The sequence below is a fragment of the Camelus bactrianus genome, chromosome 17 (genome assembly GCF_048773025.1).
Source record: "Camelus bactrianus isolate YW-2024 breed Bactrian camel chromosome 17, ASM4877302v1, whole genome shotgun sequence".
In the NCBI taxonomy this organism is placed as follows: Eukaryota; Metazoa; Chordata; class Mammalia; order Artiodactyla; family Camelidae; genus Camelus; species Camelus bactrianus.
In genome coordinates this window covers 36,932,301-36,957,964 of record NC_133555.1, presented here as the reverse complement: position 1 = coordinate 36,957,964, position 25,664 = coordinate 36,932,301, and the positions used below count along the sequence as shown (strand labels likewise).

The 25,664-nt window shown below is 43.9% G+C and overlaps 1 protein-coding gene across 2 annotated transcripts in view; it reads left to right on the top strand.

Moving 5' to 3' along the window:
- LARS2 (leucyl-tRNA synthetase 2, mitochondrial) overlaps nt 1-25,664 on the top strand; it is a 132,485-nt gene that overhangs the window by 86,708 nt on the left and 20,113 nt on the right. For both annotated transcript variants that reach the window (XM_010945946.3, XM_045509851.2), the window contains exons 12-16: nt 1,149-1,432; nt 5,062-5,160; nt 7,962-8,099; nt 22,720-22,820; nt 25,203-25,385. In XM_010945946.3, the coding sequence (XP_010944248.1) occupies nt 1,149-1,432; nt 5,062-5,160; nt 7,962-8,099; nt 22,720-22,820; nt 25,203-25,385 (805 nt within the window). The remainder of the gene's footprint in view (nt 1-1,148; nt 1,433-5,061; nt 5,161-7,961; nt 8,100-22,719; nt 22,821-25,202; nt 25,386-25,664) is intronic.

Genomic DNA, 25,664 nt, shown 5'->3' with positions numbered 1-25,664 from the left:
AGATTGAACATCTAGGATAAAGGAATTCTTTTAATGGATGGAAGGAGAAGGAATGGTGAATGTCTCCATGAGTGAGCTCCAGGAACATAAAAGCAATGATGCATGGAGAAGACAGGCTTTCAGGAGAGCTTGTGATCATTTGCACCATAATTATATGACAGTGGGAACGTGGGACAAAGAAAGCACCCTCCCGGGGTGTAAGTGGTTCCTTGGTAAAGAGCATCCTACTTCAGAAGGCACCGCAGACCCCTAATGAAAAGGGCTGCTTTTGATGCACAGAGCCGTACTTTCTCATTCTTTACACCTCATGGCTGTAAACTCCTTGAGGAGGGGGGCGCGGGGTGCAGATCAGATTTATCTTCGTCCCCCCAACGCCCAGCACAAGCCTGGCCCGTAGCAGGTGTGCAGTACATCTGCAGTGAACCAATTCCAGGGTAACCACCTCCCCCTTGATGGCAAGGCAGGCAGGCCCTACTCTTAGCATGAGTTTAGTTCTCTGAAAGGCATCAGGTCAACAGAGAATTTCTCTTTTCTACTAGTAGTGTTCTGCCCTGCTGTCTCTAACATAGGAGTGTTTAAATACAAAGGGGGTGGTTCTTCTCCTTCAAGCTGAGGCCTCAATTTGTTCCCCTGCTTGCCTGAATTCTTTCTGCTCTAGGAGAATATTGAATTTTTCTTTCCTGGATACTTTCTCCCCCACAAGGGAGTAGTCATTAAAAATACATATCACGCAATTCTTGACTGGCAGCCGAATGCTGATAATCGCCTGTCTCTTCAGGTGCGGCAGGGCTCAGTGATAAGGACAGCAACAAACCAGGGTCACTAGGCCCACTGACCCAGTGGACACAGTGTCGGGGCCCCCAGTACTGTCTGGAGCTCTGCAACAATGTTAATGTCTTTTAAAATCAGGGAAAAAAGTGAACCCTTAGGGTCAAAAATTATATTTATCTTGATTCAACACAGCCATAAAAGTTTCAATGCCATTTTAAGGAGGAAGGGACCACAAAGGTAATGTACCCAGGGCTCGGGAAGATCACGATGTGGCCCTGCACAGACACTCAGAAAGTGGCAATCCAGGGTGGCTGCATGGAGGTGGCAGCTCTTTCTTATCAAGGGAGGAACGGGAATCTCTCTCCTTCCCCTCTCAGTTCACAGGTATGAGCCGGCAGGATGCATTTCTAGCCCTGACTGAGAAAGCCCGGAGGAAGAGAGTGGGTGGAGACGTGACAAGTAATAAACTGAAGGACTGGCTGGTCTCGAGGCAGCGGTACTGGGGCACACCCATCCCCATGGTCCACTGCCCGGCCTGCGGACCCGTGCCCGTGCCTCTGGAGGACTTGCCCGTGACTTTGCCCAGCATCGCCTCTTTCACCGGCAAGGGAGGCTCCCCACTGGCTACGGCTTCCGAGTGGGTGAACTGCTCCTGCCCTAGGTAAGGAACCACGGGCCCCAGTCTGTGGTCCCAGAACCCTGCTAGGGTGTCAGACTCCCTCCTCCCTCCTGGTGCTAACCCCCCTTCCGGACTTCCAGCTGGCTGGAAAGACTACCATAGGTCTCTGGCAACCTTTAAGAGAAGGGGCTGGAATCTGGGGCCCAGCCCCTGTGATCGGTGCCCTCTCCTCTCCTCTGAGCTGGTGGAAGCAGCCCTGTCAATTCACATCTTTCCCGGAAACATCTGATCCAACTGATGGAAACGCTACACATTCTCCTCATAGCTTTGGAGAAGACCACTCCTCCATTTTATATTCCAAAGAACTTCTCAGAGATGAGAGAAAATGCCTTACCATTTTCTCACATAGTGACTATGATAACAGTGGCGATTTTATCACAAGTAGCAGAGTGGTAACCACAATGACAAGAGGTTCATTCTTTAATATAATGAAACCGTATTTCTTTTCGTCTCATTTTGGAAGTGGGATTATGTTTTTCTGTCAATTCACTGGCATGTCACAAATGTGATTTTTATGATGCCAAACCAGCTGATTAAACAAATATATAACAGATACCAAGCTGTAGTATTTCCCCTCTTCCTTCTAAGGAAAAGCCGTTTTTCTCTGCTTTATAGATCATGATGGGGTGGTTTTAAAATCATTTAGTCCTCTGCCAGTACAGAGCTGAGTTACTAGGTTTGTAATTAGGTAACCACATAGTGCAGTACACGGCTCAGGCTGGGGAGTCAGATGATAATGGCTTCAAGTCCTGGCCCTGCCTCTTCATAAGCTGTGTGGTCTCGGGAAAGTCACTTAACCTCTCTCAGCTTTGATTCCCTTATCGGGGCTAAAATAACCCCCTTGAGGGGCTGTTCAGAAGATGAGAATTAATGCCTATAACCCTGTACAGTGGCACACAGCAAACACTCTAACTGGAAGTGTTAGGACCATCCTGCCAGGGGCTTCCAGCAGTCCTCCCGGGTCCTCACCCGGGTGGCTCTGAGATTTGAGATGGGGGTTATAGGCAGGAACGTAGGGAGCTCTGGGCCATTTTAAGGCAGAAGGGAACCCTCTTTGTTGATAAGCAGTGACAAAGGGCTTTCCTGCCGGGGACGTCTGTAGCCTTCAGCCTGCCAGTTGCAGCAGCTCAGGGCCTTGGTGTTGGGGACAAGGTTTCCCACCTTGGCTACAGATTCCTGGAGGGCAGAGCCCAGGCCTTGGTCTTGGTTGAGGGACGCTCCCTGATGATTCTAATGAGCAAGCTGGGCTGACAGCCACTGAGCCCCTAGTGGCCAAGCAGGACAGCACAGTGGTCCAACAGAGGTGGACTCCTCACCCTTGACTGCTGAGACCTTGGGTGGATTCCTTAACCTCTCTGGGCCCTAGTTACTCATCTGCAAGGTGGGGACATGCGTAGTATAGCCCCCAGGGTTACTGGGGGTTACATGAGATAATGGCTATGAAGCATTTATTTGGCTTAGTGCCTGCCACCCAGTGTTAATGTTATTACTGTTGGAGCAAACAATGTTAATAACGTCACCGTCATTATCTTCTGCCCTCCCACTTACCAAGTAGCCTCTTCTGTATAGTCCGGCTTTTAGTGTCAGCAGTAAAACATGTTGGTTGTCTTCAAGTCCAACATGACCATTGAAAAGAAAATCAGCATGGAGATTTTTAACCAGACGTTAGTCTTTTTATCAGTTGAATCCTCCATCTTCTTCCTAATTTGTACAGGTGCCCTAATGGTGAGGGAGAAGAAGTAACATTTATCTTCTAATTCTTTCCCGATATAGTATGTGTTTTGATTGATCGCTCTCCAAATTAAAAAAACCTGGCTGTAATTTAAAGATGCACTGTTGAGATCAGCGTCTTAGAGCAGCCCTGGGTGGTAGGAAACAGGATTAGGACTCCCTCGGGGCTCTTTCTGATAAGCTCCTACCCCAGGAACCACCACTGTTCCCGGTGGGAGGCCCTCTAAGTGCAGGGGGCCCCAGGGAGTCCAGAGCCTTGTCATGACTGGGCCCCGGTGCCCTCTGCTCAACCACTTCCATTTAATAAGCAAGAGGTGGGGAGTGGCTGTTTCCTCCAGTAATATTGAGAAAACCAGTATGAACTGCTTCACAGATGCAAGATCTATAGCAGCCTTTTTTAAAAAAAAAAAATTTAATTTAAAACAGACTCAAGCCCTTGCCTGCTAAATTAGCAGAAGATACATCAGTTCCTCTTCGGGCTCCTCATCCCCTTCCTCACATCCTCCAAGAGCCTCCAGGGACTTACACTGCCAACAGGGCAGCATTTGGAGGGATGATTGGTCCTGTTTCCATTCTTCAAAAGGGAGATCCCAGAGTCTGAGCTGTGTTCTCCTGCTGTGGCTTCTCGCTGCCATAAAGGGCCCCTGCTAATAGCTGTTAGTAGCTGGCTCACCCTTTCCCCTCTACTGATCCATGCCTTGCAGGGTCTTCAAGGAAGCCAAGCACCTTCCTTGGCCAGCCTTGGCTAAGGGTATCCTCTCTTGGCTTCCCAGAAGTGGCTTTTGTTGTTTGGGGGCAGGAGGTAATTAGGTTTATTTATTTTTTTAGTGGAGGACTAGGGATTGAACCCAGGACCTCATGCATGCTAGACAGGCGCTCTGCCACTGAGCTATCTCCTCCCCCGTCAGAAGTTGTGGCTTTTGGCTCCAGTACCAAAGGCCCGTCATCACCCTAATAACATGTTTCAAAATTGATTACACAGTTGGGCCCTTGTGGAACCTCAGTCCTCCCCAGGGCATCTGCATCCCTGGGACGAGGCTTGCTTTTTCTTTGCAGCCCTTCACACACCAAGCATCTCGCTTCATTCACTTTCTTAAACAATAGGGCTATCTTCACTCTTCACCCTTCACCCTCCCTTTAGGCTGCAGTGTGTTGGTAGGTGTGTACTACATAGCCCTCTGGATGGGGCGGCTTCTGATTTGTAGTGTTGTCCCATTTCTGTGGCATAGGTACTTCTGCCAAGGGCTCATTTCAGACTGTCAAGTTGACGTCACTTGTCCCAGAGCTGGGAAGAGATCCTAACAGCTGATTCTCAAGCCAGTAGGAGCTAGGTCCAGCACACCACTGCCTTTGAGCCCCCAAGGGGATTGTTCTTCCTAAGGTCACCCCAGTGGATTTCTGCTCCCCTCACCCTAGAGCAAAGATAGAGAAAAAGCCAAGTTCATTTTTTAGCACAGCTTCTCACTACATTTGATTTTCAGCATTTCTTCATAAACTGACTTGCCTCATAAGCATCATAAAGTAGGCATTGGCTGAAGGCAGTCTTGACATGCCTAAAATAGAAATTAATGTGCGAAAGAGACAAGATTCCTGTCTTGTTCTTTTAGGTTGTTAGATTTTTCTACCATGCTAAATTCAGAGAAGGAAAATATGGCTTTTAATGGTAGAAGATTGAATTTTTTATTTTGTAAATTTCTTTAAAACATCACGTACTATACAGCACAGAAAGAGTCAATTCTCTGAATTGCCTTTTCATGATGTGGCATTGTTCTTAGGACATTTTAAATTCCATGCTAACTGTCAGAGCTTTCTCAAAAGCTGGCAGAAAACTGCACTAATATTTAAAAAGAAAGCAATTGATGAACTCATTTATTTCTCAGGTGCAAGGGAGCAGCCACGAGGGAGACAGACACGATGGATACCTTTGTGGATTCTGCTTGGTACTACTTCAGATATACTGACCCTCAGAACACGCAGAGGTAAGGAGCCCCGCTGAATTTGTGGGTGGGTGTCCGTCTGGGTCTTAGTCTTCCAAGAAGCAAACACCAAGATGTAATTAGATGGGCAAGAGATTTGTGGGGGAGCAGGAGAGCCCTTGACTGTGATGCTGGTCCGAAGCCTGTGAAATGAGTCGGGGAAGGCAGGAGGCTGGGGTAGAAGGAGCCGCAAACCATAGTGCAGCTTGAGAAAGTCTCAAACAGACCAATGGGAAGCCCTGAGCAAAGATGGTCCATCAGAGAGTTCCCAGGTTGGGAGCAAGCAACTGCTCAGGTCTGCCCTCCTCAGGAGAGCTTGGGCTGGCATGAATGCCCAGGAGATCCAAAGATGGAACATCTGGAAGCAGTTGAAACAGGCCTCTTAAAGGGAGTGTGTTTGATTATTAAATTAGGTTCTTCACAGCCAAGTAAATCCCAGGTACAGAAAAAGAAGGAGGTGCTGTTGTAATACCCTCACTGGTCCTGCGGTGAACCGCGTTTATACAATTGTAAAGATGTGATGTTACTTCACTGAAAGTAATGATGTAACTCTACAGGGGAAGGTAGGAGGTGGGGAATGTGAGAGAGCTGAGAAGCATGACTTCTTTGCACACACAGTCACTGGATCATTTCCAAAACTGATCATTGAACAAAGAGTGGTAAACATAGTTTTTAATCATTGCCAGAAAAAAACACCTGAAAGAATTAAAGGTGGCTAAGGGACGGGAGGCAGGGTGGGAGGTTAGCTAAGGAGAGAGGCTGGAGACCACTGTTTTAAATTACAAACCTTCAGTACTATGTGATTTTTTTTCAGCTCTGTGCATGTGCTTCTTTAACAGAAATAAATAAATCAGGGGAAGAGAGCCAGCGGTAGGTAGATAGGTGAGGACAGAAAATGAGAACAAAAGAAAACTGTTGCGGAGCACAGGAAAACCACAGACACTGTGCTTCAAAGACCTTGCCAGCCTGCTCTCATCCATGGGAGGACAATTATTCTGAAACCCCATGGTCCCTGTATAAAATACCCCCATTTTCTTCACTAGTTGTAAGATAATGTATTTCCAGGGAGACGGGTGCTCCTGCCCGCCCTGCAGTACTGTGATTCTGTGATTTGAGCTCAGGCCATGCAGAAATGAGTGAGATCTGGAGTAAATAGCAGTGATGGAAAGGCTACAGGGTGACTGCGGCAGCTGGAAACCACCGGGCAGCCCCGGCTAACCCACAGAGGAGCCCCTCTTCGGGGTCTTCCTTCTAGACCTTTGGTGCTTTCCTTTCAGTAAGAGCTGCCTTAGAACGCAAGGGGGAATGAGGCTCTCCACCTCTCAGAATGCTTCAAGGGAAAACTTTCTTGTAGATGATGGAGACTGACTTAATGATGGGACCCTTAACTGGTGAGGGATACATCTGGAGACGTCCACAGCCCCCAGTTTGGGAGTACCATGTGTCACATCATAAAATGCTGCCATTAGTTTCCACACTGGCTTGTGTTCTCACCAGGTGGTTTCCAGAGCAGGTCGTAGATCCAAGCTATAGCTCCTTTCAACATCTCACTCCTCAATTTATTGAAATAAACTTGCTTTCGGGCCGAGTACCATCCTTGACATCATTTACTTTTCTGTCACCTGCACGAGCAGTTAGATTTCTTGGGGGGAACCATTTTTCACGTAGAAACAACATTTTAAAAAAATTTTACCAAAATTCTGACATTGTGACCGGAGGAGAGAAAACCAAGCTGCATTAAAATGCAAACACAGGATGGTAGGCCAGGCCCACCTGCTGAACGCCGGCTTCTGCTTGCAGCCTGAGCTGGAGCCAGCCTGGTCCATGCTGGGAAAAAAGTGCCTTGAGGTGTGGGGAAGAGAATTCACAAATAAGTGAAATCGTGGAGTACAGATCCTCCAAAGACAAAGGTTTCCTTCATCAGAAGACCTTTACCACAAGGTAAAGTGAGGACTCTACCTTGAGTGAAGAGGTCTGCTTCCCAGCCAGTGCTGCTCTCCTGCCCCCCTACCCAGCCCCCAACAATCCCCCTGCCCCCCCAACACACACACACACACACACACACACACACACACACACACACACACACACACACACACACACACACACACACACACACGTCTAAGCGTCCAAGCCAGAAAATAGAGGGAGTGGCATTTCTTTTCCTCCCTAACATCCATTAGGACTGGGGAATGAAGCTGCCAGTGAGGAGGTCTTTCTTTCAGGACCTCTACTGAAGACAAAGTCTCTATTAGATGAGAGAAGAGTTGTCGGGCTCACTGCACTCAGGAGGCATGTAGATGCTCTTGCCGACCATCTGCGTTTTAAGAATACTTTAAAAATATGGTTGAATTTCTGTTTTCAAATGAACATTTAGCGTCTGCGTGAGTCTCCATGGTAAATGCCATATTGCCCTCTGTTGGTAAGAACTCAAAAATCTCAGTTGTCTATGATAATAAAAATTAAAATAAGTCGAGATATTCAAATGCACATTGTATAAAAATACCTCTTTCACTGGTGTGTTTTCCTCTTGTCCTCACTATCTGTGAAAACCGCATTTGTTAAAATACGTCAATAATAGTTTCTGAAACAGTTTCTATAAATTTTGTAAATTAACACTGATCTGACATTTTTCTCCTTTGTTATGTAAGCTTTTTTCTCTTATTATATTTTGAAGAGAAAAATCACTGTTTTTCTCCGACATAATTTATTTCAGGGCATATGCAAATTACAATTGGTCTGTCTAATTTATGCAATTGTGGCAAAGCAGGGTTTTTTAAAATGACTGTCTCTCTTCCTCCCAGCCCTTTCAGCACAGCGCTGGCAGATTACTGGATGCCTGTGGATTTGTACATTGGAGGGAAAGAACACGCTGTCATGCACTTGTTCTATGCGAGATTCTTTAGTCATTTTTGCCACAATCAAAAAATGGTTAAACACAGGTGAGCGTTCCTACTGCTTTGCGATAGAATTCAGTTCCTTGAACAACAACTGAAAGCAAGTATCAGCTCTTCTGAAGCAAGGTAAATATATGTCGTGGAAGAACTGTATTTTTCACAAATGCTTTAGAGGTCGTCGTCAGCCTTAACCACTGCAGTCCATTTACGTTGGTTAGTCAGTTCTAGCGTGTGGTGTTTGCTTGCTCACGTAGGATCTTCCCTTAAGCTCTGCACTGTTGAACTGAGTTAAGTCATTGAGATTTTCACCTGTGAGGCAGAGAAGGGCAGTTCATAATGTCATACGGCTTTTAATGGCTTCTTGTGTGAGGTCATGTTTGTCACCTGGTCCCTCTGTGTAAGCTCTGTTTCTAAGCTTGACTGAATCCTCCCTCAGTGTGTCACTCTGATAAAGGTATATAATGGATTGAAAGCTAAGGAACCACATTGTAAATCCATTCATAAATTCTGTTCCTGTTGGTCATAATCTAGTCCCCATAATGTTCAGAAAGTTGTGTGTGTGCTTTTTCCCCATGAAGTACATCACATATATGTATACACATACATATATGATATGTATTTAATGTATTATACACTTTAAAAGTTAAAATGAACATCCGTGCACCCCCCCCAAGACTAGGGTGTTCCAGGTCCCTTAGATGCCCAGGGTGCCCCCTCTCCAATCAGATCACCCTCTCCATACGCCACCACCCCTCCCTGCCACTAACCCATATCCTGAATTTTAAATTATTATTTTCTTGCTTTCCTTAAATTTGTTACCTCTGTATATGTTTTTAAACAATATGTGTTGGTTAGTTTCGTGTGCTTGAACTTTATAGAAATCGAGTCATATTTCACATATCCTCTCTTCCCTTGCTCAGCATTTCTGAGGATTCGTCCATGTTGCTGCTTGGAGTTCTGTTTCGTTCCCATTTCACTGCCATCTGGTATTCTGTTATACGGAATGGAATTTCTGATACAGAGCTCAGTTTATGTCCACACCACCATTAATGGTCTGTGGGTTGTCTTGTGCATTTATGAACAAAAGTGCTCTGAGCATCCTTGTACACGTCCCCTGACATACACCTGTCAGCAGTTCTCTAGGTGTGTCCCTGCAGTAGGATTGCTGAATCACAGGATATGCATGTGTTCCACGTCACTAAGGAACATCCACCTGGTTTCCGTGTTGGTTATATAAACCTACGCTCGCACTAGCAGAGGTGAGGCTTCCTGTTGCTCTGCATCTTCGTCAGTAGAACATGTAGTACAGTCATCCCTCGGCATCCACAGGGATGGGTTCCACACTCACAGATTCAACTAACCGCTGATCATAAAGACAGAGTGACTGTACCATCCAATTTTTAAAATTTCATCAAACTGGTAGTTATATAATGAATCACTTTGAGAGTTAAATTTGAATGTAAAGACACTGCTTACTTAAAGAAGCTTGGCGTATTTTTAATATGTTTACGGACCTCTGTGATTCTTCTTCCATTGAATCCCTGTTGGTGTCCTTTGCCTGTGTTTCTTTTGAGCTGTCTTTTATTGGTTGTAGGAATTCTATAAATATTCTGGATGCTAATCCTTTTCAGCTATGTGTATTGCAATATTTTTTCCTAGTTCTTAGCCTGTCTTATTTTTATGGTATCTTTTGATGAAGAGGAACTCTTAATTTAGTGTAGTAAATTTTAATAATCTTTGCCTTAATGACTGTTGCTTTTAGTGTCTTTAGCACCTTTGCTGAAACAGTCCACCCATTTCCGCACTGATCTGTAGTGCCCTCTGCATTATAAATCAAGTTTTCATATATATGCAAAAGACTATTTATAGGGTCTTTATTCCATACATTGGAGTTTTAATTTTAATTTTACAAGTCTTAATACCCAGTAAAGGAAGTCCTCCTATTTTGTTCTTTAGGAATATCTTGGCTATAACTGGGCCTTTGTTCTTCCATGTAAATTTCGGATTCAGCTGGTTAAATTCCACAAAACTATCTGTTGGGATTTAATTGGAATTGCGTTGAATCTATAGATGTACTAATACCTTCTCATTCTACTTTCATCTCTGACCTTAACATCTGAAATAATTTCCCTTTTATCTGAAATACATACTTTAGAATATCTCTTACGTTCTTTAGTGAAGATCTATCTATTAGTTCTTATTTGTCTGAAAAAACATTTATTTTTACCTCATTTCTTAAAATTTGCTTGCTCAATGACACATTTAAAATGTTTTTGGGGTTTTTTTTAAATCTTTATCTGGCCTTTTCACTTGTTTCTCATTGGGACAGTAATTCAGGCTCTCTTGTCTGCCATACTGCATAATAACAAATTTTTTTCAGTTTTTGCTGTGTTTGTTTTTTGGTTTTTTAGATACAATGTCCTTTAGAGTATTTTTTAATTATTCTAAAGGGAGAAAGAATGTATGATTATCTCCATAACTCCAAGGGAGTTATGTCCACATAAACTCATGTTAACAATTTAAAAAATAACAATAAAGTAATACATGTCTAAGATCAAAAATTTTTAACTACACAGAAAGTGAATATTGAAAACTCCTTCCCTGCACCCCATTCTCTACCCTTTTTCACAACCTGTTAAAAGTTTCTTTTGATTTCTTCCAGAGGACTATTTTGCATATCTCCATGTTTCTTTTGATATACTCATTTTAAAATGTTACATATATTACATCTTCGTCTTTTGCTTTTTTGTGTTAATAGTGTATCTTAGTGATCATTCCACATCAGCATATTACAAATCTCCCATTCTTTTTAATTTATGCATAGTATTTTGTCATATGGATATAGCATAATTTATTTAAGCAGCTACCTACTTTTCCAATTGCTATTAGGAAAAAATAAAATCCAGTATCTCTCCTTATCTGTATTCTTGGCAGCTGCCTGGGATCATATCTCTAAGGCTCAAGTCCTGACCAGGGAATGCTAAGTCAAAGGATATGTGTTTTAAAAATCTGGATAGATAAAAATACATTACTTTAAAAAAACTCCCTAATGCAGACGAAAATACAGTCTCATTAAAATGCAGCACACTGAAAGCTTCCTGCCTTCACCCCACCCTCAGACTTGCTCCTTCCCTCTGTGCCTGCACAACAGATAAATGTCTACTGGACAGAAAGTCAATTTAAGATATATAAATTAAATACTTAAAATAATTTTCTTCTCATTAATACCAGAGACCTTCTTCTATAAAAATAAACTGACCTGCATCAGAAGGACACTAAACACACTAACAGCATTAATCTTCAGATAAATAAATTACAATCATCCCTGGATATTGATTGGTTCCAGGACCCGCTGTGGACACCAAACTCCAAGGATGCTCAGGTCCCTTATATAAACTGGTACAATGTGTGCATGTAACCCAGGCACATCCAATGTGCACTTTAAATCATCTCTAGATTACTTACAATACTTCATACAATATAAGTGCTATGAAAATAATTATGAATATAATATAAATGCTATGTAAATAGTTGCCTACTTGGACAAATTCAAATTTTACTTTTTGGAACTTTCTAGAATTTAAAAAAAATTTATTGAGGTGTAGCTGATATGCCATATTATATAAGCTTCCAGTGTACAACATAGTGATTCACAATTTTTAAAGGTTACATTCATGTATAGTTATAAAATATTGGCTACATTCCCTGTGTTATACAATATATCTTTGTAGCTTATTTTATCCCTAATAGTTTGTACCTCTTAATCCCCTGTCCCTATCCTGTCTCTCTCTGCTTCCCTCTCCCCACTGGTAAACACTAGTTTGTTCTCTATATCTGTCAGTCTGCTTCTTTTTTGTTATATTAACTAGTTTGTTGTATTTTTTAGATTCCACATGTAAGTGTTACACAGTATTTGTTTTACTCTGGCTTATTTCACGTAGCATAATGCCCTCCAAGTCCATCTGTGTTGCTGCAAATGGCAAATTTTTGCTCTTTTTTAAGGCGAGTAGTATTCCATTGTATTCCACATCTTCCTTATCCATTCATTTGTTGATGAACACTTAGGTTACTTCCGTATCTTGGCAATTGTAAATAATGCTACTGTGAACATTGGAGTGCATGTATCTTTTTGAATTAATGTTTTCGGGTTTTTTTTTTTTTTCGGATATATACCCAAGAATAGATTTACTGGATCATTATGGTAGTTCCATTTTTAGTTTTTTGAGAAACCTCCATACTGTTTTCCACAGTGGCTGCACAGTTCCCACCAATAGTGTGCACGGATTCCCTTTTCTCCACATCCTTGCCAAATTTGTTATTTGTGTTCTTTTTGACAATAACCATTCTCACAGGTGTGAGGTGATATCTCATTGTAGTTTTGATTTGCATTTCCCTGATATTAGCGACGTTGAGCAACTTTTCATGTTCTTGTGGGCCATCTGCATTTCCTCTTTGAGAAAATGTCTGTTCAGTTCTTCTGCGCACCTTTTAATCTAGTTTGGTTTTTTTGATGTTGAGTTGTGTGAGCTGTTTATATATGTTGGTATTAATCCCTTATTGATCATATCATTTGCAAATATTTTCTCACATTCAGTAGGTTGTCTTTTCATTTTGCTGATGGTTTCCTTTGCTGTACAAAAGTTTTTAAGTTTAATTAGGTCCCATTTGTTTATTTTTGCTTTTGTTTCCTTTGCTTTAGAAGACAGAGCCAAAAAAATATTGCTATGATTTATGTCAAAGAGTGTTCCGCTTATGTTTTTCTCTAGGAGTTTTATGGTTTCCTGTCTTACATTTAGGTCTTTAATCCATTTTCAGTTTATTTTTGTATGTGATGTTAGAGAAAGTTTTAATTTCATTCTTTTACATGTGACTGTCCAGTTTTCCCAGCACCGCTTATTGAAGAGACTGTCTTTTCTCCATTGTATATTCTTGCCTCCTTTGTCATAGATTAATTGACTATGAATGTGTGGGTTTATTTCTGTATTTTTCCAAATATCTTTGATCTGCAGTTTGGTGAATCCACAGATGTGGAACCTTGGGTTATAGAGTTTACCATTTCTTCTCTATGGAAGCTTTATCTCACTAGATAAAAGTTACCCTCAAAAATGGAAATTGAGTCCTGTTACTGTCAAAATCTAAGGAATTGCGGTACATTTTCAGTGAATATTTGTTTAAGTTGAGTTTAACCCCTTGATATCAAAAGATAAAAGTTTGTGTTCCTCAAAGGAAATGTTCTCCTTGAGGTAGGAGAATTGGATAGAGGTTTATTTCAAAGACCAAATAAAACATGAGAAATATATCCTTCTCAGATAGGTGTGGAAACAAAGACCATAAATGATTTTTGGCTCCTTAACCATAGGGCACATTTCTCATCGTTGGAATAATTATTTGTAGAAGTAATGAGTGAATCCATAAAGTATTCAATGGCTAACTATTTTGAGATATAGAGAAGGCCCTGGCTACTTTCCTGACTTCTTGACAGTGTCTTCAAACTGTAGTCAAGGAGAAAAAAAGGTTGGAGCATTCCAGTATAATTTTAAAATTACAGTTTTGGTTATGACTTGTTTCTATTCAGATGAATTTCCAGTTTGCAAAGCCTTGAGGTACACCTGGAATTTGCTTTGCCGTCAACTGTAAGGGATAGCTCTATGCGATAAATGGAAATATACCTATGTGATATATTTTTTTTAAATTCTTGACAAGATGGTAAGATTCTATGCCCTCCTGCCCCCCCACCAAAAAGAGGAAAATTTATTTTAAGTCCTCAAGAGTCTGACCTTTTTGAAGAAGGTGCAGAATCATCTTATCTCTGTTTCTCAGCATAGTTGTCAGAATTACTCCTGTTAAATCTCATCAGGGAGACAGACTCTAAAAACTCTCTCTGAGCGTGACCTCTTTATCGGAGGTGTTTTGGTAAACCAGTCAGCCTCAAATGAAATAAAAATCACCCACTTTCTGTGATAAGTAATTCAGAACTCTCTGGTTAGAAATTTTTTAAAACCTTCAAACAATGTTATCAAGTTGGCCTGGAGGAAAAATTGAGAACTGTCAACCACATGTGTATTTCTCTTTATTAGCTATTTTTCCTGAAATGTGTGTAAACTGGAATTTTATGTTGATTTCTGTATTCCTTTTGATTAGCATTGTCATTTCAGGAGAGATTTAAGACTACAGCTGTTCTATTTTTGTTTTCATTTCTTAGCCCCTTGGCCACTGTCTCAAGTAGTAGCTCTGTACCGGGAGTCCAAAGACCTCTGTCCCACGCTCAGTTGGGCCTGTAATTAGCAATGTGGACAAGAGATCTAACACTTTGGGTTCTCAGTGGCCTCGGAGGTTAGGGATTCAGACACCTCTGAGCACCCTTTTTACTCGACGATTCTGGTTAGATGTCCTTAGATACAAAAAGTAAAGGCATATGTGGATCTAATAATCTCTACTATTTCCTAAAAGAGTCCTGGCCCCTTCTTTCAGCACTTGCACATTTAGGTCTGCAGCTTAAACATTCAGAAAGTCTCTTAACTATTTATAAGAAGCTGGTCTCAGTGGGGAGGGTATAGCTCAGTGGTAGAGTGCATGCTTAGCATGCATGAGGTCCTGGGTTCAATTCCCAGTACCTACATCAAAAAATTAATTAATTAATTAATTAATTAGTTAACCTAGCCCCACCCCCCACCCCCCAAAAGTTAAACATAAGAAGCTGGTCTCCAGGTTGGGTGGGCCATCACATGGAACAGCAGATGCCTTTATTATGTGTTTGAAACACCAGGTTGATGATTAAGCTGGAATTGATGTCAACAGGAAACTTGCAAAAGAAGATATACAAGTGGTCAAAAACATACCATAAAATGTTTATCTCACTGGCAGCAAAAGAAATACAGTTAAACAGCAGTGAGGTAACATTTTCCATGTAGCATCCCAATCAGGGCAGCTGTGTTATAAACTACAAGGCAGTTGGGAACAACCTTTATGAAAAGCATTTTGGCAATATATACTGATACTTAAAAATGGACACACTTTTGGGAGAAAAGGGAATCCTTCTACACTGCTGATGGGAATGTAGTTTGGTGCAGCCATTTTGGAAAACAGTATGGAGATTCCTCAAAAGATTAAAAATAGACTTACTATATGATTCAGCAATCCCACTCCTGGGCATGTATCAAGAGGGAACTCTAATGAGAAAAGATACATGGACCTCAATGTTCATAGCAGCACTGTATACAATAGCCAAGACATGGAAGCAACTTAAATGTCTACTGACTATGATGACTGGAGGAAGAAGTTGTGGGGTATATATATGATAGAATGTTACTCAGCCATAAAAAAGAATGGAATAATGCCATTTGCAGCAACATGGATGGATCTAGAGATTATCGTACAAAGTGAAATAAGTCAGATAGAGAAAGACAAATAACATGATATCACTTATATGTGGAATCTAAGAAAAATGACACAAATGGACTTATTTACAGAATAGAAACGGACTCACAAATATGGAAAACAGACTTATGGTTACCAAAGAAGAAAGGGTGGGGGAGGGATAAATTAGGAATTTGGGATTTGCTGATACTACTACATATAAAATAGATAAATAACAGTGTTCTACTATGTAGCATAGGGAACTATATTCAATATCTTGTAATAACCCATAATGACAAAGAATATGAAAAAGAATATATATAAGTGTATAACTGAATCACTATGCTGTACACCAGAAACTAATACAACATTGTATACCAGCTATACTTCAATTTAAAAAAAACAATCACACTTCTGGACACACTAATTGCACTTCTAGATATCTATCCTAAGGGAATAATCAGAAATGCAAACTTATACACCAAAGTGATAGGGCAAGTATTATTTCAAGTAACTCAAAATTTGAATACAACCTAAATACCCTAAAATGCTGAGAAAGGGCAGAGTATAGCCCTATATCTATATGGAGGACTCTTGTACATTTTAAAATTACATTGCAAAGAGTGTTGACTAACACGGAGAAATGCATCTGAAGTAATGTGAAGGGAAAAAAGCAAGATATAAAACTGTAGATGCAGTCTGATTGTCTCTGTCTTTCTAAGTCCCCGCACACCCACACACATACACAAAGCAAGAGAAGAGACAAGAATAACTTACGTCAGCGCGGTAACACTAGTTTTCTCGGGATGATGAGCTTGTTGATGATTTTATTATTTTTTCATGCATTTCTGATTTTTTCCAGATGTTTTACAATGATTGTGCAATTTTGTAACGGAAAATAAAGCGCAATCATTTACGGTTTATATTCTGAAGCAGGGGAGTGCGCTGGGCCTCCCAGTGCGATTCGTGAGTGTGGGATTGGCACCAGCCTGGCTGGTCCTCAGCGCGAGGCTGGAAGCCACAGGGGGCGCTTTCAGTGGGGGAACGTGTCTGCTCATCTGCACGGACATGGGGTCAGGAAGCCTTCTCTCTCCCTTTGTGGGAGACAGCTGTAACGCGGAGTCTGGTCTGCTTTTGTTCTTCCTCTTTCACACAACTCAGAGAGACGCTAAATTCCCTGAATTGAAATTCTCCCTGCAGTTTGCAGCCAACAAAGAGGGGTGGCGTCAGAAGCTGCCGCTCCTGGGTTATCTGCCACCTGCTGTCCATGGTCCATGGAGCTTTTCCCTATTTCTCTGATCACACCAGAAACGGAACTCTTGGGGAAACGGAAAGGAAGGAAGGAGAAGCCTTACCTGAGTCTTGCTGTATTAATAAGGCTTTCTTCCGTGCCCCTGGCTGGCTGCTGGGAAAAAGAAACAGTGGCATTTTAAGGATGAGTCATGGCTTGATACTTGGAAAGTGGTAATTATGTGAACATGATGGTCCTGGAAGGGCAAGGAAGAAGAGCCAGGTGAATTTAGTCTGAAAAATCCAAGTGAGAGACTATTTTCAGGGATCCACGGATTTCTGTTTTCTTCTTTTCAAATCTACATAGTAGCTGTCCGACCAGGCAGGAGCCTGGGTCACAGGCTGTCCAGGACTTTGTAAGTGGGGAAGGGTCATCTGCAATGACTAGTTGGGGCTCTGATGAACCCTGATTCTTTTAGCCACATCTTGGTTGATACAGTCCTGTATGCGGTGATTTTGATAAGGGTGCTTGAAATAGGCCATCAATCTATGTTCTGAAATTCCTTCTTTATCCTAATAGTCAGTAATCCTCCTCCCTCCCTTACTTCTTTCCTTCCTTCCTTGAACAAAGATGCCTTTCAATGACCAGCAGGTATTAACTGTTATAATTTCTGAATTAGGGCAGTCGCCACTATCGAGGAAACACTGACGGTCCCATCACTTTTCATCATTCTGCCTGCATATAGCTGTGCTGCAGTGCAAACAAATGTAATCCATCCCTTGGGATGGTAGTGAAGGAGTAAGAAGAAAGCTGACTCAGAGAAAAGAGCGCACATTTGTATGCATGAAAATGAAACCATCCAGGCCTTCCTCAAGGCAGAGGCCCTGCATAACACCTCCACCTTTGATGGTTTCAGAGTCAGAAGGGGTTTGTGGTTTAGAGTTACAGATTTTTCACTTTGTCATAGAGCTCGCTGCTACACACAGTCATTATGATGCATGAATTACTCAGTTGCTTATACAAGTTTGCTCCCAAGTACCATTTGTTGAGTGAATGAATGAATGAATAGACAAGTGGAAAATGCATTAATTACACTGTTGTGAGTCTGACTAATGAAGTTGGCAATGTGATGTGACCTCTGCTCCATCAGGACTGGGCTCCAGGTCCAGCAGGGCCCTTGATGTCCCCTGTCCCTCATTCCCAGGCACTGTGCACCTCCGTGTCACACTTAGTGCCTCCTCCTTGGGGTGGTGGTGGTGATTTATGAGCATGTCTTGGGCTGCCTAGTGTACTGTAAGCTCTTTGATAAATTGCAGAGCGCTCTTTACCCAGTTGTCGCTCAAATAGGTGATGAATGAATAAACAAGTGTGACTCCTCATTCAGAGGAGATGAGTTAAGTCTAACTTGGTCTAGCCCAAACCAATTAGCATTCATTGAGCATCTACTATAAATTAGGCACTGGAAGGGATCTTCAAAGATTTTCCTCCTCCTGCTTCCTCACAGGAGGAAGACAGGCAGCAAAGCAACTCACCTGAACACACAACAGAATTTAATGTCTGCCACATGCAGTTACAGGCACCACATTGGATGCAGCAACAAGGAAAGAGCATCTGATTCCCCCCAGGAGGGTCTGAAACACTTTCCCAGTGGAGATGGCTTTTGAGTTGAGCCTGAAAGTGAGGAGTAGACTTTTGACAAATGGGCCATTTGGGTCACACTTCAGGGAACAGTGTGAGTGGGGACATGGAAGCGAGTATGGGTAACATGTAGGAAGAGCGAAGGAAGTGAAAAGGGAGGGAGAGAAATCTTTGACGGCCAAGCTGAGTACTTTGGATTTAATGGGAAGGAGTTGATCTTCAGATCTGACTGGACCTCTTCCTTCCTCACTGCTCTGTGAGTGGTAGGTCATTGGTTTGTTCAGTGATAGCAGGCAGGCTGGCTCGCTGAGAGCAGGGATTGCTTTGCCCACCATGATGTGCCCAATGCCAAACACATGGTAAACACCCAGTAAATACCTGCTAATAAATAAATGATAGATCTCACGTGATAACTCTGCTTTCCGAGAAGAGTTCTGAGGCTCATCTGAATCCACCAGGAAGTGCAGCAGTGGATCAGTGATGCCGGGGTGGTGGTGGGCGAGGGCCCCAGGGCAGTCAGGCCAAGTCTCCCCATCCCTGCTATAGATAACACCCCCTTCCCCCACCCCCACCCCTGCCACGCTGGCCATCCCTGCCGGCAACTGTACTGCAACCCTGGGCTTCAGCTATCGAGTTGTGTCGTTGCTAACTCTCAGAGATTAATTAGGACTTATTTAGCTAGCAGGCCTTGTTTTGGGTGTGTTGCTATCTGACAGGGAACACCTGCCATTCTTGGGGGGCCTCCAGTTTGGACTCTCCTCTGAGATCCTGCACTCTGAAAGGGTTAGAAGTGGTTCTGAAACAGGCAGCACTGATCCATGATGTTAGCGGCCAGGCTAGGGGCACCCACAGTGGGGAGATGTGCCTGGAAGTGGCAGGAGGCAGGCTTTAGGCAGTGGGTCACATTCTGGCCATTGACCTGGATGCTGGTTACACAGGTGTGCTTATGTTGTGAAAATTCCTCAATTTTTACCCATAGGATTTATATGCTTTTCAGTATGTGGTGCTTTATTTCATTTAAAAGTTTTCTTTGCAGGGAGGGGAGGGTATAGCTTAGGGATAGAGTGCCTGCTTAGCATGCACGAGGTCCTGGATTCAATGCCCAGAACCTCCATTAAAAAGTAAATAAATAAACCTAATGACCTCCCCCCACCACAAAAACTATAAAAATTTACTTTAAAAAAGAGAGAAAAGGCAAGGGAGTTGTAAAAGATGAGGCCTGAGGAGTGCGGCCTCAGGCAGAAAGGCTGAAGTTTGGGTCTGATTCTGGCAGATTGCAATTCCCCCCATTCCCAGAAGGGGGCGGCATTGTGCCACTTGATAAACTGCGGGGATGGATCCTAGTTTCTGCCCCCGCCCCTTCTGAAAGCAAATGGAAGCAAAACACTACTGATCAGCCTACTATTCTATATGTTTGGGATCCAGGTTACTCCTCCCCTCCTTCAATCCCAAAGACATTTTTTTCTTTCTCTCAAGTGTGACCAAAGCCATGTACTCACAGTGAGAGGCAAGGAAGAAAATCTCAAAAACTGGTACAGGGACACTAGAGCCTGAGACGGTAACAGCAAATCCATCCTCCTGGCAACGAGCACGGCGGGGACAAGGTTACAGTCCGTCTCTTTTGTGTTAGGCAGTAGCATGTAAAATTATTTGAGGAAGATTCCTAAAAGATGAACTGGTGCTCAAAAATGTCCACCCTGTCGAGCCCACCGATGCCCAGTGAAGGCACTACGGGGGGCTGGAAGAGGCAGCCCTTCTGGGTAAAACACTTGCTCAGTTTGATTTGTGCTTTTAAATGTATTTGTATCCAGGCTCTTCCCCTGCCCAATAAGAAGCACCCATACAATTTTCACCTTCTGTTTTAAAACCATATTGTATTTAAAACTGTATTTCTGGAATGAAGTTAAAATCCAGGTGCCACCTCAAATCGGATGGAAGACAGAGATGGTTCTGGACACCATGGGGCACACAGGAGGGTCTGGAGCTGCGTGCAGAGGGCAGGGATGGCCACCGGACAAGGGCATGCCTGAGCTCAGTTGTGAAGAGTGGGAACCCAGGCTGAGATGGGCATTCCTACCGAGTCCTGGGGAGCACAGTGTTCTGGGAGCAGCCAGGTGTCATGTGACCTCTGTGGGGAGCACGGACGTTTCAGTGTTAGTGGGGAGGCCAGGAAGGTAGACAGGTCTGGTCAGAGAGAAAACTGGATGCTCGGTCTGTAGGGAACCGTTTCCTGAACTTCCTGAGGAAAATGCACACTTGAGTCCTTAAGGCATCAAAACCCCAGCCTGCCCTGGGTATGGCTTGTGTAGCCCGAGGACATAAGGTTCCTTATGGTGTCTGTGCCAGTGTTCCTGGAAAATGGGGATCACAGACACCATTGCTCCCCCTTCTAGGTGCTTCCGTATTAAAATGCAGTGTAAGGGGGAGTGGGTATAGCTCGGTGGTAGAGTACGTGCTTAGCTTGCACAAGGTACTGGGTTCAATCCCTAGTACCTCCACTAACATGTAAATAAATTAATTAAATAAAATAAAATGAAGTGTAAGATCCAAGTGCGTTGTATTTTTAAATCATTTTTCATATCTTTCTGTCACCCACACTTTCTGGAACTCTTGCTGGGACATGGCACAAAAGGACGTCATGGTGCTGGTTGTGACCTTGCTGTTGGAATGTCTTGGAGGTAGAAGAAAGGCAGTTTTATGTCTCAAAAGAGCTTACTACTAAGATTGATTTTAGAGCCAGAGCAATGGGGTGACTGTTTTTGTATGTATACACACGTGGAACTTCTTCCAAGTTAACACGATACCATGTTGGATGGGCCCTGTGCCATTGAATAACTTGAATGAGGTTTCAAAAATAGGTGTTACATTTCCATTTGAATGTTAAATGTATAGAATGTGTTTCCACCTTGGAAAACACCCCACACACACACCACCAAACTCACACATCCCCCACATATGCATACACACACTCATAATAAAATTTTAAAATATGAAGGTCGGAAATCCTTTTTTCTAGCTGCCCTTTATCTCTTTCCCAGTCAATCTCTTTGTTCCACCCCACCCCCTGAATCCACTAGAAAGTTTCCTTTAATCCACCTCTGTCCACACAGTCACCCTGACAGGGGCTGCCCAATGTACAAATCCGGGGCCTGTCCAGAGGCCTTACCGAGTATCAGGATTTATCTAAGTTAGACAGCCTCACGCGTGAAATGAGACTCTATTAAATTAAGAAAGCCAGTTCCATCTACCTCCGTCACTAGAGCTAGGTTTGGGGTCTGCTTGGCCTCTTGGAGGCTGTTGGGGTTTTGAGCCTCTAAATAAAAGCCACTCCGTGTAAGTTTGTACACGGAAAGGTGTGCCGCACGGGAGTGATGCTGGTGGAGAATGTCACTCTGTCCCCCCAGCTCAGACGCTCCCCCTGCTGCTTTATACACGTGAAGTACGTGCCTGCTTTCAGCAGATGTCTCCACAAATCGTCCTTTGAGTTTGGGATAGCTCTTGCTCACATGCTTCAAAGCAATTTCAAATCTGAAATAAAGTGATCTCAGTATGAGGGTCAACCTCTACTTGTCCTCTTAAGGGAAATGTGGTGCCTGTAACTGCATTTGGCAGATATTAAATTTAGTTAAACATTTATATATCACTATTCAGCCAGTAAGGGTGTGACTAACACTACTTTTATAAAGCCAGGCACTATAAATAAATTATAATCCACCCATATGTCAAACACTAGATAGCTATTTTAAAATGAAATAGATCTGTATAGACCAATAATAAGAGCCTTGTCAGAGGAGAATAGGCTTAGGAAGGCTGGAGCTGGGGTGTTTGAATTTGAACAGAAAGTGTATATTCATGTATAATTTGTGTGATTTTAAAATTTTACGAAGAATGTAAGTGGGCACTGTATCAAAGGTGAGGGAGGAAGAAATAATATTGAACAAAACCCCAAACGCAAGCCTCTCTGTGCCTCCTGAGTCCTTCTTTATACCATGCTCAACATAACTGACGTTTGTGTGGTCCTTTAAAATGTACAAGTGTTTTCATGTGGTCACTTCATTTAATCCTCCCCACAATCCTTTGAGGTTTATCTTCCCCATTTTACAGATGAGCAGACTGATGCTCTGAGCAAGTTAGTGACTTGCCTTGGCTCATAAAAGTCATTGAGAAGTGGCACAGAACTTCAGATCTGAGGCCTTGTGTCCTTTCCACTTCGCCACATCAAAAAGTAGTTAATTTCTGCTGATTTGACTTAATTTCCTTATCACTTATTTATAAAGAACTGTTTGTTCAAGTTGGGTTTACAAGTGGCACTGGTCAGCCTGTCTGTTTTCACAAAGGGCAGTTATCGCTACCCATCGGCTGGTAAGGTGTGTCCTGCTGTTTTCTGGATGCTTCAAGTGCTTACCCCACCAATTTTCTTTCCCTGTTATCTTTCGTCAGAGAGCCTTTTCATAAGCTGCTGGCCCAAGGCCTTATCAAGGGGCAGACATTCCGCCTACCATCTGGACAGTATCTACAGCGAGAGGAGGTGGATCTCACAGGTGAGAATGGCCCACCTGGCCCCACCCGGGTGCTTGCAGAGAACTGAGCAGGCATGTGCTGCCGGGCCCTAGCTGGATGGGAATGCCGGAGAGCGACCCTTCAGCCTTGTGGTCTCGAAGCCTCCGCTTGCTCTGGGCCAGTGCCCTCTGAAGCAGGGGCTCGGACTGGCTGCCCCTCAGCCCCGCCCCGTCCAGCCCGGGTGTCAGTTCAGCTTCTGGAAGAGTTTTCGTTTGTATGTGTCATGGAGCCAGCTCTGGCTTCACCTCCTGTGTTAGCCTATGTCTGACAGCCCATCTCAGGGACAGAGCCGTCAGACCCAAGAGACAGTCTTGTAAGCCTGGGGCACTCCCAGCGTTTCTAGAGGGGCATTTCAGACCCTCGGAGGTCACCACTCTCCTTGCTTCCGTAGCACCCAGAGCAGCACCGTCTAGCACTCCCTGGCCAAATGCCTCCGTCCATGCTGACTCCCTGGACTTCCTCTTCTCCCAGCTTTCCCAGGCCTTTTCTTTCCACTCTGGTTTCACTCATTGTCCAGGACCTTTAGGTGGCATGACGAGGGTTTATCATGTGCGCCCAGCATACAAAGAAATGACATGTTAGATGACTGAAAGGCAGCTGTGCAAAACCCCCATCAGTGAAAACTCTGGCCAATAAATTTAGAATAACCAGTGTGTAATGGATGAAATTAGGTAAACCCAGCAAGCCCTGACATGGTAGGCAGCCTCCCAAGCCAAACACTAGAGGGAAGGTTTAAGTAGAAGCAGTCAATGGAATTATCTAATTAAAGCAGTAACTTCTCAAGGTTTGGAAGGGTCACCATAGTCCATGGGAGAAATTGACAGTGCTTCTCCCACACAGACCAGAGGGAAAGGAGCTAAATACAGGGACACCTGACTCAGCTGTTGGTGAAATGCTCTCTGTGTCATGGGCAGGGCTGCCCCATATGGCTGTGCGGTTTGTGCACTGCACAAAGGCAGCCAAGCGAGGGGGTGAGCAGGGCCTGAAGTCCAGCCTCTCTCCAGACCATACACTTCAGAGCCATGCCTGCCAACTTCTTTGCTCAGGAAGATGCCTTTTTCCTAATTTTTACAACAGTGCTGTAAAGTCCAGCCACATCCCTGACGTGGGGTAAGGGTTAGAGGGGGCAATGGTTCCCTGAGCCTTACCGCAGCCTGAATGAAACATCTGAGACTTCAGTCTCCCTTTTGCTCTGATGTCATGGGGCCAGGCAGTGTTGTGAACATCTTGTCCCTTCCCACACAGACTTGCCCCCTGGGGGAGAGTACATACTTGGATCAGCCGGGAAAGGCGTCCATCTGCTTAATGGGTGTGCCTCTCATGAAGAGTTGGCTTGTAGGTATATACACTGGTCCCTCGGGGACCTTGGTTGCCATTGGAGTCAGGGAATATTTAGCTGGAAAGAACAGAAATCCACCCAAAGGCACGTTTAGCACAAGGTTACAGGACATCACCCAAACCCAGCTGCAGGAAATACAGCATGTAGGAAGCCACTGGGCCACTCCCTCTCCTCTGTCTTTCTCGGGCCTCTAGTTCCTCTTCCTTTTGCTCTCTGTTCTTCTACCCTTTTCTTCCTCTGCCAGGCTTGGGTTCTGCTCTCCCTAATTTCAATTCACCAAGCGACCTTGGGCAGCTACAGTGCCAAATCTTGCCCCGTCTCCTTAGGACCTTCTGGTTCCAGTGCCCAACAGCATCAGAACAGAGTTTCTGTCTCTTAGTTCCAATTCCTGAGAAAGAGGCTTAGCCTTGTCAGATGTTTTTCCTGGTCCCCACTTTGCAAGGTCATCTCATCCAAACATGGCCGTGGAAGGCCTCCTCCATCAGCACTGCCTAGATCCATGGTGTGTGAGTGGGGAGGAGAAACCACATTTCGTGTGAGCCCAGTGAGCTAACTGCATGGGCCCCGAGGGTGCAAGATCATGTTCTGGTGACTTCAACATGGACAGGGGAAGCCGGCCTTCGGTGAAGTCACCTCTCAGGCTCTTTGAGCTCTCAGACCCTGACTGGTTGGCTGCCAGCTTCTAGAGGAGACCCTGAGTCCACAAAGAAAGAGCAATATGTGAACCTTTCTTATCCTTTTCTACATTCCTTTTTTGTATATAAGTAATTTACTTTTTATAGGGAGAGAAGTTGCTCTGTCTTACTTTGTGATGGAGAAGAAGCTGGCATAGGCGTCATGTGTGTACTCTATATTCATGAAAGAAGCAGCATTTTATAATGTAATCTGCAGGGAGAGAACGAGGCATGTTAAGTGAACTAGTGGGAGTCTTCAAATGGACACTTTGAATTGCTCACCCAGTATTATTGAATATATTGCTGTGGAACCAACTCTGATCCTGCTGATGCATTATTCTGCTGTCTAGGCTCTGCTCCTGTTCATGCAAGCACGAGGGAGAAGTTAGACGTGACTTGGGAGAAGATGAGCAAATCCAAGCACAACGGTGTGGACCCCGAGGAGGCGGTGGAACAGTATGGCATCGACACCATCCGCCTCTACATCCTTTTCGCCGCCCCTCCTGAGAAGGATATCTTGTGGGATGTGAAGAGTAAGTCGCCTTCCTCTTCCTGGCCTGCCTCCTTTGGGATCCCCTTCAGGGGCCGCAGGAACTCTGGGAAGGCAGTGTCTTTGCTGCAGACAGTGGTAGAGGGTCCTAGGAATCAGCTCCAAGAAGCAGGTGGCGGTTTGCCCAACATCCGGTACAGTTCCTAAGCCAATGTTCTCAGAAGGAACGAGCCTCAGACCACTGGGGGAGCTCGTTGTGACTGCAGATTCCTGCTGACCCCGCCCCTAGCGTGGGGCCCGGAGTCTGCCTTTAGTGAATCTA